The sequence below is a fragment of the Babylonia areolata genome, chromosome 1 (assembly GCF_041734735.1).
Source record: "Babylonia areolata isolate BAREFJ2019XMU chromosome 1, ASM4173473v1, whole genome shotgun sequence".
Taxonomy (NCBI): domain Eukaryota; kingdom Metazoa; phylum Mollusca; class Gastropoda; order Neogastropoda; family Buccinidae; genus Babylonia; species Babylonia areolata.
The window spans coordinates 26,840,967-26,860,231 of NC_134876.1; the positions used below are offsets into that span (position 1 = coordinate 26,840,967).

A 19,265-nucleotide genomic window follows, 5' to 3' on the forward strand; every position below is an offset into this window, starting at 1 on the left:
CATTTGTCAGTACACTCTCTCTCCTTCCTCTCTCATAGTTTTAGCACACACACAGAGAGAGAGAGAGAGAGAGAGACACACACACACACGAAGTGTGCATGCACTCATGCAGCAACACATCCACTCTGTGTGTGTGTGTGTGTGTGTGTGTGTGTGTGTGTGTGTGTGTGTGTGTGTGTGTGTGTGTGTGTGTGTGCTTTTGTGCTAACACTGAGGGACAGAATGATGAATATTGTGCAAAGCATTTTATTCCCAGTGTCTTTGCTGTACATGCAGGTTTCACACCACTGCTGATTTAATGCAATACCTTTTGATAACAAACATTAACACATGTAACAAATGTTAAATAAGAAATAAGTAAGTAACAGAAACTAGCTTTCATTAATAGGAGGGAAAAAATCCCAGTTTTAGTGACAATTGCAAATATTAATGTAACTGTCCATAAAGAAGAGCGCTAGCAGGTTTTACTTTTTTTTTTTAATATATATATGGTCTGCAGCATTATTATATAAACCTGTTCTTATATGCAAATACCAAAGCTGCATGAGAAAAAAACAACAAAAAGTACAAACAATGCAAAGCTTATAATTATGCACACACACACACACACATACGCACAGCATGAATCAATGAATTGATGCACTTGCAGATGCATTCAGTATATGTGTACATGCATGCATTCCGGCAGCACACATTGAACCATCTTTAGGTACATCATATCATAAACCAATATTTAAACATTTAGTGATTTAGCCTGCATTGTGTTTTGTGAACTTGTAAACCATCTGTATCAGATCAAATGATTTTTTTTTTCAGAGCCAATGGATGTGTATACAGACCATGACCTGTCTTCAGAATCCAGCGACACAGCTGATGAGGAAAACACTTTTGAGGATTTTGTTTTGACCAGGATTGGAGAAAATATTGCTGTCTTCAAAGACAATGATTTTCATGTCGGAAGTGTCTGAAATTTTTAGACCAGACCAGACTAAGGTGAACTTTCCACACAAATGTACAGTTGCCAACAACACACATGTGTGGCCACATAAGCCAGAAGATGGGAGTATTTCTGAAATGTTTTGTGTTTTCTTCTGGTTTTGAAGTTACAGTGCAGAATGGCAGAGTGTGGTCTGTTCCTGAACATGACAAACTGAGGAAGACATACTTGTACAGAGATATGCATAAATCTTGTTGACAGTCAGTGACAATGCCACCAACCTCCCTCCCACACCACCAAACCTTTTTTTTTCTCTCTTTTGTGTCATTTTTTCATGTTATGGAAACAGTCTACAAACATAAAGTAGTACATGTACTGACAAGCTGTTAAGATTAAAAAAATATGTTAGACTTTTTTTTTTTTGTTCACTGATTTAAGATTTTTTGTACCTCAAGACATATTCATTTTCATCATATGGATAAACCAAAATTGCCAGTTTGATGTTTGTATGTATTACTGTTTTGAATAGAATTGTTTCTTGTAACATTCTTAACATTCATGCAAAATTTGAAGCCAAGCCATCAAATAGTTTCTGAGTTAGAGCTGTTTTAAGTTCGACAGCTTGTGATGTCACTTTTTCCATCGCACAAATTAACCCCTAGGCTGCCTGCATGACGAGATAACTCGTCATGGCAAGCATGTATGCTTCGCTGCCACAATGATGAGATAACTCGTCATCGAAATATTCTGACTTTTCCCTGCTTTGCATTCAGTTCGTTGACAAAAATGCTGGTAGCTTTAGCTTGGGGAATCTTTCTGGATTCTATTCATAGCTAGAAACACCATCTGCGTCATAAGGCAGTCGTTTATTTGAACGTTTTGGTTGGGTTACTGGCCGCAGTCTTTGCCTGGCTCCTCTCCTCGCTCGCTCAACAAAATGTCGGACTGACTCCGTGCTCAAGACATGCGCTCGTGGCGAACTAAATCAACCAAGATTACTTTCTTTAGCTGATGCTCAGAAAGAATTGGAGCATAAATTCAAAGGAGAAGACAGTGGTGAACATTTATAGGACGATTTGATAGAAAATAAAGGGAGCAATCAAGAGAGTGGCCAAGATACAACTATCAGTGAGTGATGCAGACTGTTCAACTCTAGCAGGCTGTTCAACTCTAGCAGACGACAGGTCACCAAATTTTTAGCAGGGCACCGTATGAGCTATTTTCTTGGCACTCAGCCAACGCGGTCTGATGAAGTGACGGTGTGAGAGGGGTGAAGAGGAGGGGGGGTGGAGACTGAGGGGGCGTGGCCTCACATCCATATTATCACTTGCAGAAGTCACAATGCATCTATTTCTTTTTCAGTTTTTTTTATATTGTGGTTGTTCTAGTATGATTTTGTGTGTGCAGATATCCATTTGTCCAGAAAATGATATTTTTGTGCAAATTACCAGACTAATGTTTGTAATGAACAAGTTGAAAATGTGACAAAAAACAAAACACTGATTTCAAAACAACAGCATGTCACTTAAAATGCATAAAATGGGAAAACATCATGTGTTTTGTATTCTTTATTCATTTCCCTTTCAGAAAATATATACTTTTATGGGTCTTTCTCCAATAACAAAGAGCACAGAATTTTTTGAAAATTTATACCTGTTTTTTGTGAAAAAACCCTGGCAAATAGATTTCACTTCAATCTTATTTTCCTGGCAGCGAAAGGGTTAAGGAAAACCCCATTTTTAAAGGCCAATTATTCATTTGTAAATCAAGTTAACTGTACAGAAAAAAATAAGCAAAATCACTATGTTGTATGGGGTCCAAATAATAGATTTCAGCTGTTTCCAATGTATAGTTTTTGTGTGGCTGTCCTCCAAAAATGCCTTATCAGGGTATTTTGGATATATGAAACTGGCCTTTTTGTCAAATTTGAGGCTCTGTAAAATAGAAACTTTCTGTGTAATGGATTTGTTTTTTCTTTTTATTTGTTTTATATGTTATGTACTCTTGAAAAGTAATAAGATGGGGCTGCTGTGGTAATGATTATGCTGTTCAGGTATCACTGAACTTGAGGAAAATCTAAATTTATGAAGTTCGCCATGACATGTCATATTAAAACAGCCATATCTCAGAAACTAAGAAAGGTAGAGACTTCATTCTTTTTGTGTTTTGTCTGTTTTTTTAAAGTAGTTTTTTTTTTTATAAACTGTATCACAAATCTTTTTTCCTATTTTAAAACTTTGACTGCCGGTACCTACATTAAGTGTCCATGTGTCATGTTTTGTCAGCCGCACATGTATGTCATATTTTGAGCCACGCACTGCATATGTTAAGTGTCACTGTACCGTGTCCTGTGTTGGTGAGACACACACTACATGTGTTCAGTATTACTGTATCATGTTCGATGTTGGTGAGACACACACTACATGTGTTCAGTGTCACTGTATGTGTTCTGTGTTGGTGAGACACACATTACATGTGTTCAGTGTCACTGTACATGTTCTGTGTTGGTGAGACACACATTACATGTGTTCAGTGTCACTGTACGTGTTCGGTGTTGGTGAGACACACACTACATGTGTTCAGTGTCACTGTACTGTGTTCTGTTTTTGCTGTCATAGAGCGTGCTGGGGTTGGGAGACAAGTGATTTAAAATAAAATGTAAAAAAAATGGAACTTCAGGGACTGGTCTTTGTGTGTGCAATGGTGAGTGAGTGCCAAGTTGAGAGATCATCATCTTACTAATTCCGTAGGTGTGTTTGTTCCGTGTTCAGTTCAGTGTTACACAACTCATTCAACTAAAAACATAACATGATTTGCTACATGGACACAATAAGACACTGCAATCAGATAACACACAGAACAACACCTGACCTAACATAAGTAACTGTAACCAGTACATTGTAACACTGTAACCAGGACACAAACACAACACCTGATTGCACAACACCTGACTGAACTGTAACCAAGTAACACACAGACACAACACCTGACTGAACTGTAACCAGGTAACACACAGACACAACACCTGACTGAACTGTAACCAGGTAACACACAGACACAACACCTGACTGAACTGTAACCAGGTAACACAGACACAACACCTGACTGAACTGTAACCAGGTAACACACAGACACAACACCTGACTGAACTGGACCCAGGTAACACACAGACACACCTGACTGAACTGTAACCATGTAACACAGACACAACACCTGACTGAACAGTAACCAGGTAACACACAGACACAACACCTAACTGAACTGTAACCAGGTCACACAGACACAACACCTGACTGAACTGTAACCAGGTAACACAGACACAACACCTGACTGAACTGTAACCAGGTAACACACAGACACAACACCTGACTGAACTGTAACCAGGTAACACACAGACACAACACCTGACTGAACAGTAACCAGGTAACACACAGACACAACAACTGTTTTACCTGATTGTTCGAAGGTCATGAGGTCAGGGAGGTTCATGTTCTGTGAGGGCTGGAGTTCAGGGGAAGGAATGGCAGAGGGAACAGGTGCCGACAGATAGTCGTCTGAACTACTGGACACACCATTGATCTGACTCAGCTCCTCATCGTCTGAAACATTATGTACATTTTCTGTTTGAAAGCACACTGTAAACTATGTTGTTTGGAACTAAACATATGGAACATTACATCACTCACACCACACAAAACATTATATCATCCACATCATGCAACATTACAAGGAGATTACATCATCCACACCATGCAACATTACAACACCACACACACACAGCCACCCTCCGTGCACCTTTCATCACCACCCCCACCCCTCACCCCCCACCTCCTCCCAGGTCCCCTTTCCCCACATGCCCACTGTCACTTACCAGTGGAGACCCCGAGGCCAGGGGAGAGCTGGACCACCTTGCGGCCGTATCGTGTGGTGATGTTGGCGATGTGGGGCATGGCCCTCAGCAGGCTGGGCAGGTCCGGGAAGCCGTACAGCGCTGGCTTCAGCTCCACCTGGAACTGCTCCTGGTAGAGGGCGCTGAACTGAGGCAGGGGCACACAACCCACCTTCCTCAGCATGCTGCGGATGTCCCGGCCCAGGATCTGCAGCGCTGACAGTCGGATCAGGGCCGACCCCTCGTCTGTCTCCGTTGATATCTGGAACAATGTGTCAGAGAAGGTAAAACAATGAAACAGATATCTGGAACAATAAGTGTGTCAGAGAAGGTAAAACAATGAAACAGATCTGGAACAATAAGTGTGTCAGAGAAGGTAAAACAATGAAACATATCTGGAACAATAAGTGTGTCAGAGAAGGTAAAACAATGAAACAGATATCTGGAACAATAGTGTGTCAGAGGGTAAAACAATGAAACACATCTGAAACAATAAGTGTGTCAGAGAAGATAAAACAATGAAACATATCTGGAACAATAAGTGTGTCCGAGAAGGTAAAACAATGAAACATATCTGGAACAATAAGTGTGTCAGAAGGTAAAACAATGAAACAGATATCTGGAACAATAAGTGTGTCAGAGAAGGTAAAACAATGAAACATATCTGGAACAATAAGTGTGTCAGAAGGTAAAACAATGAAACATATCTGGAACAGTAAGTGTGTCAGAGAAGGTAAAACAATGAAACATATCTGGAATAATAATTGTGTCAGAAGGTAAAACAAACATATGTCACATAAGGAAAAACAAACAAATATCTGGAAAAACAAATGTTTGTGTGTGTGCAAACATGTGTGTGTGTGCTGGGTATTTTTGTCTTGTATGTGAGTGTACGTGTGTGTGTTTGTTCATATCTGCAATTTGAAGTATTGTCTTGGTGTATAGATACACATATGTGTTGTTTTTTCATGTGCAGAAGTATGTTATCATGTATGACTGTATATGTTTTGTTTCATGTAAGGCGCTTAAAGCCCATCATATGCGGAGTTTGCACCTTATTACTACTATCTATTAGCATTATTATTATTACAAGTGAGCGAAAAATGACAACTCTGGTACGTTAGGGTTTATTCTCACTGACTGACCTGCACATAGTCTAGGAGCTGTTCCTGAATGGTGTGCACGTCACAGTCCACACCGAACATGCTGCGGTAACGACTGCACAGCTCCACCAGGGGCAGACAACCCCCACTCTGGTCCATCAGCAGCTGAACCACCCGTACTGCCAGGGGAGACCACTCCTGGCCACACTGCAGCTTCACCACTGGGGGGTCCTCCCTGCTGTCCACCTGTCAGGTAACATCATCATCATCATTCCAGCTGTCCACCTGTCATCATCATCATCATTCCAGCTGTTCACCTGTCATCATCATCATCATTCCTGCTGTCCACCTGTCATCATCATCATCATTCCTGCTGTCCACCTGTCATCATCATCATTCCTTCTGTCCACCTGTCATCATCATCATCATTCCTGTTGTCCACCTGTCAGGTAAACATCATCATCATCATTCCTGCTGTCCACCTGTCATCGTCATCATCATCATCATTCCTTCTGTCCACCTGTCATCATCATCATCATTCCTTCTGTCCACCTGTCATCATCATCATCATTCCTTCTGTCCACCTATCATCATCAACATCATTCCTGTTGTCCACCTGTCAGGTAAACATCATGGTTATCATTCCTGTTGTCCACCTGTCTGGTAAACATGGTCATCATTCCTTCTGTCCACCTATCAGGTAAACATCATGGTCATCATTCCTGCTGTCCAACTGTCAGGAAAACATCATGGACATCATTCCGGTTGTCCACCTGTCAGGTAAACATGGTCATCATTCCTGCTGTCCACCATTCATTCCTGTTGTCCACTGGTCAGGTAAACATCATGGTCATCATTCCTTCTGTCCACCGGTCAGGTAAACACGGTCATCATTCCTGTTGTCCACCTGTCAGGTAAACATCATGGTAATCATTCCAGCTGTCCACCTGTCAGGTAAACATCATGGTCATCATTCCTTCTGTCCACCTACCATGTAAACATGATGGTCATCATTCCTTCTGTCCACCTGTTAGGTAAACATGTTGGTCATCATTCCTGTTGTCCACCTGTCAGGTAAACATCATGGTCATCATTCCAGCTGTACACCTGTTAGGTAAACATGATGGTCATCATTCCTTCTGTCCACCTGTTAGGTAAACATGATGGTCATCATTCCTGCTGTCCACCTACCAGGTAAACATGGGCATCATTCCTTCTGTCCACCTTCCAGGTAAACATGATGGTCATCATTCCTTCTGTCCACCTGTTAGGTAAACATGTTGGTCATCATTCCTGTTGTCCACCTGTCAGGTAAACATCATGGTCATCATTCCTGCTGTACACCTGTTAGGTAAACATGATGGTCATCATTCCTTCTGTCCACCTGTTAGGTAAACATGTTGGTCATCATTCCTGTTGTCCACCTGTCAGGTAAACATCATGGTCATCATTCTTTCTGTCCACCTGTCAGGCAATCATGACGGTCATCATTCCTGCTGTCCACCGGTCAGGTAGACATCATGGTCATCATTCCTGTTGTCCACCTGTCAGGTAAACATCATGGTCATTCCTGCTGTCCACCTGTCAGGTAAACATCATGGTAATCATTCCAGCTGTCCACCTGTCAGGTAAACATCATGGTCATCATTCCTGTTGTCCACCTGTCAGGTAAACATCATGGTCATCATTCCTTCTGTCCACCTGTCAGGTAAACATCATGGTCATCATTCCTGTTGTCTACCTGTCAGGTAAACATCATGGTCATCGTTCCTGTTGTCAACCTGTCGGGCAAACATGGTCATCATTCCTGCTGTCCACCTGTCAGATAAACATCATGGTCATCATTCCTGTTGTCCACCTGTCAGGTAAACATCATGGTCATCATTCTTTCTGTCCACCTGTCAGGCAATCATGACGGTCATCATTCCTGCTGTCCACCGGTCAGGTAGACATCATGGTCATCATTCCTGTTGTCCACCTGTCAGGTAAACTTCATGGTCATTCCTGCTGTCCACCTGTCAGGTAAACATCATGGTAATCATTCCAGCTGTCCACCTGTCAGGTAAACATCATGGTCATCATTCCTTCTGTCCACCTACCAGGTAAACATGATGGTCATCATTCCTTCTGTCCACCTGTCAGGTAAACATCATGGTCATCATTCCTGTTGTCTACCTGTCAGGTAAACATCATGGTCATCGTTCCTGTTGTCAACCTGTCGGGTAAACATGATGGTCATCATTCCTGCTGTCCACCAGTCAGGTAAACATGATGGTCATCATTCCAGCTGTCCACCTGTCAGATAAACATCATGGTCATCATTCCTGCTGTCCACCTGTCAGGTAAACATCATGGTCATCATTCCTGCTGTCCAATCAACAGGTGACTTACAGACACACAGTGCCTGATCTTGGTCAGCAGGCTCTTGACGTCGTGGACCCCAAAGTCAGCCAGCCGTAAGGGGAAGCCGTAGTGTCTATGGAAGGCCAGCAGCACGTCCTTGATGGGCAGCACCATGCCAGGACTTTCCCTCAGCAGACCTGTTATCTGCTCCGCGAGCACTCGCCGCATCTCTGGGGCTGTCAGCTTGATCATGCGCTCTTCCTCGTCATCCACGATCTGCACAGCGCATGTGAACACATCACTACACACGTCACAGCGCATGTCACTATGCGCAGTGCGGCATGGCACACGTAACTACTTGCGGCACAGCACACAGCACAATACAAATGACAACACGTCACACACAGCCTGTCAACACATGTCACACACAGCCTGACAACACACACACACAGCCTGTCAACACATGTCACACACAGCCCGACAGCACGTCACACACAGCTTGTCAACACATGTCACACACAGCCTGACAACACACACACACAGCCTGTCAACACATGTCACACACAGCCTGACAGCACGTCAGCTTGTCAACATGTCACACACAGCCTGACGGCACATCACACAGCCTGACAACACACACACAGCCTGTCAACACATGTCACACACAGCCCGACAGCTCATGTCACACACAGCCTGACAGTGTATGTCACACACAGCCTGTCAACACGTCACACACAGCCCGACAGCACATGTCACACACAGCCTGACAGCACACACAGCCCGACAGCATATGTCACACACAGCCTGACAACACACACACACACATACCATTCGCCACCTGAGGAATGCTCTAACACATAGCCCAACATTACTCAACGTTGAATTTCATTAACATACGAAGGTGGCAAAGTGGTCAAGACGCTTATCAGCCACTATAGTATCTGTGAGGGTCTGGGTAGGACTCGTTTCACCCCTTCTCCCTACTCTGAATAGGAAATTGAACCGAGCATCTGTACCCCCGAAAATGGAGTATGGCTGCCTACATGGCTGGGTAAGAACGGTCATACACATAAAAACCCACTCATGTACATACGAGTGAACATGGGAGTTGCAGCCCACGAACGAAGAACTGACCGTCTAATCATTCAGACAAGATGATCAACCATCACACACTTGGTGCACTGAAAAAGAACCCATGGCAACTTAAGCATTGTCCTCTGACAAAATTGTGAAGAAAAAATCCACGTGAGAGGTACACAGATCTATCTGCATATACTCATGGCCTGGTCAGTGTTGGTTTATGCTGCTGTCAGGCGTCTCACAGATGCGGTGTGGCGTGAATGGATTTGTCCAAATGCAGTGGTGATTCCTTGAGAAAATCAAACAACTCCACACTCACCTCCACCACCTGGGGAATGCTGTCACACAGAAACAACTCACCTCCACCACCTGGGGAATGCTGTCACACAGAAGCAACTCACCATCACCACCTGGGGAATGCTGTCACACAGAAACAACTCACCATCACTACGTGGGGAATGCTGTCACACAGAAACAACTCACCATCACCACCTGGGGAATGCTGTCACACAGAAGCAACTCACCTCCACCACCTGGGGAATGCTGTCACACAGAAACAACTCACCTCCACCACCTGGGGAATGCTGTCACACAGAAGCAACTCACCATCACCACCTGGGGAATGCTGTCACACAGAAACAACTCACCATCACTACGTGGGGAATGCTGTCACACAGAAACAACTCACCATCACCACCTGGGGAATGCTGTCACACAGAAACAACTCACCATCACTACGTGGGGAATGCTGTCACACAGAAACAACTCACCATCACCACCTGGGGAATGCTGTCACACAGAAACAACTCACCATCACTACGTGGGGAATGCTGTCACACAGAAACAACTCACCATCACTACATGGGGAATGCTGTCACACAGAAACAACTCACCATCACCACCTGGGGAATGCTGTCCAACAGAAACAACTCACCTCCACCACCTGGGGAATGCTGTCCAACAGAAACAACTCACCTCCACCACCTGGGGAATGCTGTCCAACAGAAACAACTCACATCACCACCTGGGGAATGCTGTCCAACAGTAACAACTCACCTCCACCACCTGGGGAATGCTGTCCAACAGAAACAACTCACATCACCACCTGGGGAATGCTGTCCAACAGAAACAACTCACATCACCACCTGGGGAATGCTGTCCAACAGTAATAACTCACCTCCACAACCTGGGGAATGCTCTCAAAGAGGTCGGTGAGGCGGGTAAAGCCATAGTCGGCCACGCGGCACTGGCGACCAAAGTGATGGTGGTAGGCAGGGATGAAGCGGTTGAAGATCATGCGACACTGGGGGTTGTGCTTCAACAGGTCCACCAGCTCCAAAGCAAACTGCTCTGTGCGCTTCACCTCCTCGGGGGTCTGGTCTGCACACACACACACACACACATCACAAACACATCACACACACACACATGCAAGCACACACGCATACATCACAAGCACACACACACATTATAATCTATATTTTCAATCTGTACACACACATTATATTATCAATCTGCACACACACACACACACACATCATATCAATCTGAAGACACACACACACTGCCTCATTACGTTAGCAATCTGTATTCACAAACACACACACACACACCACATTATATAGTCAATCAATCTGGAGACACACACACACACACACACAACACATTATATTGTCAATAAATCAGACACACACACACACAAACCATATCATCACTCAAGCGGACACACACACCACACTTAATCATTTTGGATGGATAAAAATGGTCATACACATAAAAGCCCACTCGTGTACATACGAGTGAACGTAGGAGTCACAGCCAAACACGAAGAAGATATCTGAACACACACACACACACACTGTATTGTCAATCTGGACACACACACACACACATTATATTGTCAATCTGGACACATATACACACACCCACCACATTATATTGTCAATCAATGTATGTTGTAAGTGTATCTATCGGATAGATCTATTCAATGTATTCAGTGTCCAAATACATTTATCAGATATGTAGATTCACTGTACATTTATCAGCTATATCTAGTCACTGTATTAGGTGTTCATGCATATTTATCAGATAAAAGGATGTTGGAACATTGTCATTAGTCATCTTTGTGATGCTAAGTAAGTAAATACAGTGTATTACCTCTCTTTGGTATTGCCATATTCATTTTATTTCCTTCCATAGTAATCTGAAACAAAGCCAACCATGGGTAAGAATATCAGCTTTTTCATCCTAAATGCTGTGTGTTACCAACCGCGTAACATGACACCACCAACCACATAACATGACACCAACCACGTAACATGACACCAACCACATAACATACCAACCACATAACATGGCACCAACCACGTAACATGGCACCAACCACATACCATGGCACCAACCACATACCATGGCACCAACCACATACCAACCAGATAACATGACACCTAACATGGCACCAACCACATACCAACCACATAACATGACACCAACCACATACCAACCACATAACATGGCACCAACTACATAACATGGCACCAACCACATGACACCAACCACATAACCACACAACATGATACCAACCACATAACATGATACCAACCACATAACATGACACCAAGCACATAACATGGTACCAACCACAAAACACCAACCATATAACATGGCACCAACCACATAACACCAACCACATAACATACCAACCACATAACATGACACCAAGCACATGGCACCAACCACACAACATGGCACCAACCACATAACATGACACCAACCAAACATGGCTCCAACAACATGAACACCATTCCCATCCAGAAACAAACAGCATGTGTACACACTCTAACAGACATCAGCACTTTGACTGTAATGACACCCACCAAGAACAAAATGTCCAGAAAAAAGTTAAATTAACCCTTTCGCTGCCAGGAAAATAAAATTTAAGTGAAATCTGTTTGCCAGGGTTTTTTATCATAAAAAAACGGGTATAAATTTTCCAAAAATTCTGTGCTCTTTGTTACTGGAGAAAGGCACATAAAAGTACATATTTTCTGAAAGGTAAATGAATAAAGAATACAAAACACATGTTTTCCCATTTTATGTTTTTAGTGACATGCTGTTCTTTTGAAATCAGTGTTTTGTTTTTTGTCACATTTTCAACTTGTTCATTACAAACATTAGTCAGGTAATTTGCACAAAAATATATTTTCTGGACAAATGGATATCTGCAAACACAATATATATATAATTTTTTTTTAAAGAGATAGATACACAATGCACTGTGACTTCTCCAAGTGATAATATGGATGTAAGGCCACGCCCCCTCAGCCTCCACCCCCATCCTCTTCACCCCTCTCACACGGTCACTTTATCCAGTTCTCATCAGACCGCGCTGGCCGAGTGCCAAGAATATCGCTCACACTGTGTCCTGCTAATGATTCGGTCATGTTCTGTCGTCTGCTAACATCTGTACAGCCAGCATCACTCACTGATAGTCGCATCTTGGCCACTCTCTTGATTGCTCCCTTTATTTTCTATCAAATCGTCCTATAAATGTTCATCACTGTCTTCTTCGAATTTACGCTTCAATTCTTTCTGAGCATCAGCCAAAGAAAGAAATCTTGGTTGATTTAGTTTGTCATGTCTTGAGCACGGCGTCAGTCAGACATGTTGTTGAGCGACCGAGGAGAGAAGTCAGGCAAACACTGGGACAGTGACCCAACCAAAACGTTCAAATAAAGGACTGCTTCATGACATAGATGGGGTTTCTAGCTATGAATAGAATCTAGAAAGATTCCCCAGGCTAAAGCTACCACTATTTTTGTCAACGAAGTGAATGCAAACCAGGGAAAAGTCAGAATATTTTGATGACGAGTTATCTCGTCACTGTGGCAGTGAAGCATACAGGCTTGCCATGATGAGTTATCTTGTCACTGTGGCAGCCTAGGGGTTAATGAGCTGTGGTTTTTCACTATTTATTTCTGGAATCTGGAACGATATGTTGCAGGAACTTTTGCAGATCAACGTCGCAATGGGTGATGGGAGCACATGGCTTGATTAGTTCATGAACTTATTTTTGTTTTAAGCTGAAACTGTCATCTATATTTACTTAAGTATATATAAGTTCACTTAACTATAAAAAAAACAACAAAAAAACTATACTGAACAAAACTTTATATTCTACTCCAACTGACACAGTTGATCTAAAGTTGTTCTCCAAGGTGTCCTGGTTCAGCACTGTCTCTCCCTAGCAGCGTGGGCTGGGGATGGGGGTGGGGGGTCTACTGCTCCAACAGACACCCTGAGTTGAGCTCAAAGATGTCCTGATGCAGCGCTGCATCTCACTAACCAGGTGGGGGGGTCATAGGGCAGGGTTAAAGGGGGGGGGTTCTTTACTCATGGGAGGCAGCCAAGGCTGCTCTGCCCAATGCTGCAGAAAATGTGGCGACGGAGCAACCTGTACAACCTCCTCCTCCAGTTTGTTCCAGTCTGCTGCTGTCCTGACAAAGAATGAGCATTTATACTGCTCTGAACTTGCCTGGGGGACTTTGTAGCCACGGCTGTTGTTGTGTACGTGCTTGGCGATGATGTTAGTTGCCACATGGTCTGTGTCAAGGCTTCATTTTGATCTTCCTTTTGGTTTTGTCTGCAGGGATCAGGAATTCCTAAGGTGATAGAGCTTGAACCTGGCCTTCTATCCCTTTAAAGAGTGTGACAAGCCTTTGTTGCTTCCTTCGCTCTTGTAGTGTGGGCAAACCTAGCTCCTGCAGCATCTCGGTGACACATCCTGGGTCTTGTGACTTGTAATCCCTCTTTTTGAAGCATGCTGCTCGTCTCTGCACTCGCTCAAGTCTGTTCTGATCTTTTGCTAAGTACGGGTCCCAAACAGTGGCTCTGTAGTCTAGGACAGATCCAACGAGCGAAATGCAGGCTGTACGGCGGCACTCTTGAGGACAGCTGCCCAAGTTTCGTCAGTGAAATCCGAGCATAGAGCTTGCCTTCTTGCAGATGTTTGTGATATATGTGAACCATGTTAAGTCTGCAGAAATCTGTATTCCAAGGTAGGGATTTTGATCCTCATGTTTGAGGATTTCCCCAACAAGTTTGTAGTGGAAGGACGAGCAGTGTCTGGTTGGAAAAACATAACCTTTTTTGGCATTAAACCTCATTCCTCATTTTCCAGCCCATTCTTCTAACTTTGCAAGGTCTTCTTGGAGTCAGATGTGGTCCTGGAACTGGTGTATTTCTTGGTACAGTAGGCAATCGTCAGCATACAGTCGTACTTTGGAATTTGTGCTCACAACCTCGGGCAAGTCATTTATATGACATAGGAAAAGTAGGGTCCCAAGAACTGTGCCTTGGGGTACTCCAGATTCGACTGTCTCCTCCAAAGTTTCTCCTTCCAGGACCACTCATTGTTCTCTTTGTGAGGAAGCTTGAGATCCACCTATGGACTGGGCCTGTGATTCCATAATGCTGCAGTTTGTGGAGGAGTTTGTCATGGGGCAAAGTGTCAAAGGCCTTGCTGAAGTCCAAGATCACAACATCTGTTGTGTTCCTTCATCATTTGATTTGAGGTCGTGAACTGTTGTGAGAATCTGGGTCTCGCAAGAAAATCCCTTCCTGAAGCCATGATTTCTGTCAGTAAGGATTTCATGCTTATCCAGATGTTCTCTGACATGGTGGCTGATGACATGCTCTAGTATGTAAGTGACACCGGGCAGCAGTTTTCAGGCCTGTTTTGGTCTCCTTTCTTAAACATGCAGCTTACGTTTGCAATCAGCCAGTCCAGAGTCCAGTGAGTGGTTGTACATGCAGTTCAGGGGTGCTGTGAGGATGTCAGCACAGTTCTTCAGTACTCTGCTGGGAACTCCATCTGGGCCACTAGCTTTAGAGGAGTTTAGGTTTCGCAACAGCTTGGCTATGCCTTCCTCTCTGACCATAAGGTTGTTGATTTGTGGTCGTTGGGGGCCATTCATTTGTGGTCGTTGGGGGCCATTCATTTGTGGTGGTGGGGAGCCATCACCGTTGGTGAAGACAGAGCGGAATTGCCAAAGGAGGATCTTGGCCTTAGTTGTGCTGTCGCTGACCAGGCTGGTTCCTTTCTTTTGCGGGGTCACGCTGATGTTGTCCTGTCTTCTAACTTCAACATATCTCCAGTAGGTTTTGCTATTATTCTCCTTCAGTTCAGTCTCAATGATGTCGCTGATGTAGTTTTGCTCTGTTTTCCTCATGGATCTCCTATATTCTTTTTGGCAGAATTATGGCCCAGTTGTTGGTTTTCTTTGCCTTTTTGTGAAGTTTAATCTTGCGCCTCATGAGTTTCTTTATGTCTCTGGTCATCCATGGGAGATCATCACTGTTGCGTCTTAGAATTGATGGGACATGTAGATATCTCTACGGCAGAAAGTATAGCCTCCTTGAATGTTTCCCACAGGTTGTTTACATGAGCTGCTCCTCCTTTCGAGGTGTTGACCTTTTCTTTGAGCTCACCGAGGTCTTTATTAATCTCATACCATTTGTTTTTTCTAATAAAATCCTTTCCAGAGATCTACAGGAGAACAAGAATGATCTAGAGCTTCCTCTTTCCAATGACAGTGTGTCATAATGAAATTTTTCATGTGAAACTGATCTCTTTCCCCATATCAGGAAAATATTGTGTATTTTATTTCTTTATCAAATGAAGACTTCTTAACAGTAAGTTTCGATTTCCAGAGCACATCGACACACACACACACACACACACACACACAGCAAACCAACAGAAAGTATTGAGATGAACAAACCACGGACCACAATTGATGTCGGAGGGATGTCCATGAACATGTCCTCAATGAAAGCCACTCCATAGTGAGTGATGTCAAACTTCCTGAACAGCATACGTTCTGTAAACACATCAGTCAACACCCAGTCAGTCACACAGTCAACACTCAAACCCAGTACATAGTTATGCAATCATAACTCTGAACTAAACAACATACGTTCTGTGAACACATCAGTCAACACCCAGTCAGTCACACAGTCAACACTCAAACCCAGTACAAAGTTATACAATCATAACTCTGAACTAAACAACATACGTTCTGTGAACACATCAGTCAACACCGTCAGTCAGTCACACAGTCAACACTCAAACCCAGTACATAGTTATACAATCATAACTCATAACTAAACAACATACATTCTGTGGACAAATCAGTCAACACCCAGTCAGTCACACAGTCAAAACTCAAACCCAGTACATAGTTATACAATCATAACTCATAACTAAACAACATATGCTCTGGACAAATCAGTCAACACCCAATCAGTCACACAGTAAACACTCAAACCCAGTACATAGTTATACAATCATAACTCATAACTAAAGCATATTTTACACTTCATGCATTCAACTGATCTCACATTTCAACAGGGCAGAGTAACAAACCAACATTCTGAAAACAAAACAAAAAATGATGTGGCAATACCTTTAGCTTTGCTTTGGCATTTTTCGCATTAATTTGTTCCGGAAAAAACAATGACAGAAATTACAAGACATAAATAACCTAAGTTTGTTACAGCATTAAGTTGCAACATACTTTAGTTCATAACAGTATCACAGTGTCACACTGTCAGTCCAGATTGTTAGTTTGTCACATATACTTGCTTTTATAATTTGAAACATTTCAACCCGCTTCCCACTATTTTGCTTTATGTGTCCCCCATTACATCACTCCTTTATTGTGATGTCTGTTACCTCGTTGTCTGTTACCTCTTACCTCACTCCTTTATTATATGTTACCTCTTTGTTACCTCTTACCTCACTCCTTTATTATATCTGTTACCTCTTACTTCACTCCTTTATTATATGTTACCTCTTTGTTACCTCTTACCTTACTCCTTTATTATATCTGTTACCTCTTACCTCACACCATTGTGCTGCCTGTTACCCCTTACCTCACACCTTTATTGTGCTGTGTGTTACCCCTTACCTCACACCTTTGTTGTGCTGTACATGTGTTACCCCTTACCTCACACCTTTGTTGTGCTGTACATGTGTTACCCCTTACCTCACACCTTTGTTGTGCTGTACATGTTACCCCTTACCTCACACCTTTATTGTGCTGTCGTTACCCCTTACCTCACACCTTTATTGTGCTGTGTGTTACCCCTTACCTCACACCTTTGTTGTGCTGTACATGTGTTACCCCTTACCTCACACCTTTGTTGTGCTGTACATGTGTTACCCCTTACCTCACACCTGTAGTGTGCTGTCTGTTACCCCTTACCTCACACCTTCTGTTACCCCTTACCTCACATCTATATTATGCTGTCTGTTACCTCTTACCTCACACCTTTAGTGTGCTGCCTGTTACCCCTTACCTCACACCTTATTTGTGCTGTACATGTGTTACCCCTTACCTCACACCTTTATTGTGCTGTACATGTGTTACCCCTTACCTCACACCTTTAGTGTGCTGTCTGTTACCCCTTACCTCACACCTTTAGTGTGCTGTACATGTTACCCCTTACCTCACACCTTTATTGTGCTGTACATGTGTTACCCCTTACCTCACACCTTTAGTGTGCTGTACATGTGTTACCCCTTACCTCACACCTTTAGTGTGCTGTACATGTGTTACCCCTTACCTCACACCTGTAGTGTGCTGTCTGTTACCCCTTACCTCACACCTTTATTGTGCTGTCTGTTACCCCTTACCTCACACCTCTATTGTGCTGTCTGTTACCCCTTACCTCACACCTTTAGTGTGCTGTCTGTTACCCCTTACCTCACACCTGTAGTGTGCTGTCTGTTACCCCTTACCTCACACCTTTAGTGTGCTGTACATGTGTTACCCCTTACCTCACACCTTTAGTGTGCTGTACATGTGCTACCCCTTACCTCACACCTTTAGTGTGCTGTCTGTTACCCCTTACCTCACACCTTTATTGTGCTGTCTGTTACCCCTTACCTCACACCTCTATTGTGCTGTCTGTTACCCCTTACCTCACACCTTTAGTGTGCTGTACATGTGTTACCCCTTACCTCACACCTTTAGTGTGCTGTCTGTTACCCCTTACCTCACACCTTTAGTGTGCTGTACATGTGTTACCCCTTACCTCACACCTTTATTATGCTGTACATGTGTTACCCCTTACCTCACACCTGTAGTGTGCTGTCTGTTACCCCTTACCTCACACCTTTAGTGTGCTGTCTGTTACCCCTTACCTCACACCTTTAGTGTGCTGTACATGTGTTACCCCTTACCTCACACCTTTAGTGTGCTGTCTGTTACCCTTTACCTCACACCTTTAGTGTGCTGTACACAGGTTCCCTTACCAAAAGCAGTCGGCAAATCAGAGACCAGCATCTGTTTGCCAGGCTGACTCTTCAGCACTTTGACAACATCGGTGATGAAGCGTTTCACTTGGGCCCGGTGACTCAGTGTTAGTACCTTACGATCACCTGTCCCCAGCACCTGGATATAGCATGCCACACATTACATCATAAAGCCTTGAAAGGTATCATTATCTGATTATTATCATCATTATCACCTGTCCCCAGCACCTGTATACAGCATGCCACACCTTACATCATAAAGCCTTGAAAGGTATCATTATCTGATTATTATCATCATTATCACCTGTCCCCAGCACCTGTATACAGCATGCCACACCTTACACCATAATGTCTCTAAAGGCATCATTATCTGATTATTATCATTATGACCTGTCCCCAGTACCTGTATACAGCATGCCACACCTTACATCATAATGTCTCTAAAGGTATCATTATCTGATTATCATTATAACCTGTCCCAAGTACCTGTATGCAGCATGCCACAACTTACATCATAATGTCTCTAAAGGTATCATTATCTGATAACTATCATCATCATCACCTGTCCATAGTACCTGTATACAGCATGCCACA

The 19,265-nt window shown here is 43.3% G+C and overlaps 1 protein-coding gene across 12 annotated transcripts in view; it reads right to left on the minus strand.

Moving 5' to 3' along the window:
• LOC143281342 (meiosis regulator and mRNA stability factor 1-like) overlaps positions 1-19,265 on the minus strand; it is a 79,034-nt gene that overhangs the window by 12,196 nt on the left and 47,573 nt on the right. For all 12 annotated transcript variants that reach the window (XR_013055120.1, XR_013055126.1, XR_013055122.1 and 9 more), the window contains 8 exons: positions 18,672-18,810; positions 16,142-16,233; positions 11,510-11,555; positions 10,530-10,732; positions 8,321-8,548; positions 5,972-6,175; positions 4,809-5,088; positions 4,390-4,536 (listed from right to left, as the gene is read on the minus strand). Coding sequence is in view for 5 of the 12 variants with exons in the window: in XM_076586586.1 (XP_076442701.1) it covers positions 4,390-4,536; positions 4,809-5,088; positions 5,972-6,175; positions 8,321-8,548; positions 10,530-10,732; positions 11,510-11,555; positions 16,142-16,233; positions 18,672-18,810 (1,339 nt within the window). In the remaining 7 variants the exon portion in view is untranslated. The remainder of the gene's footprint in view (positions 1-4,389; positions 4,537-4,808; positions 5,089-5,971; positions 6,176-8,320; positions 8,549-10,529; positions 10,733-11,509; positions 11,556-16,141; positions 16,234-18,671; positions 18,811-19,265) is intronic.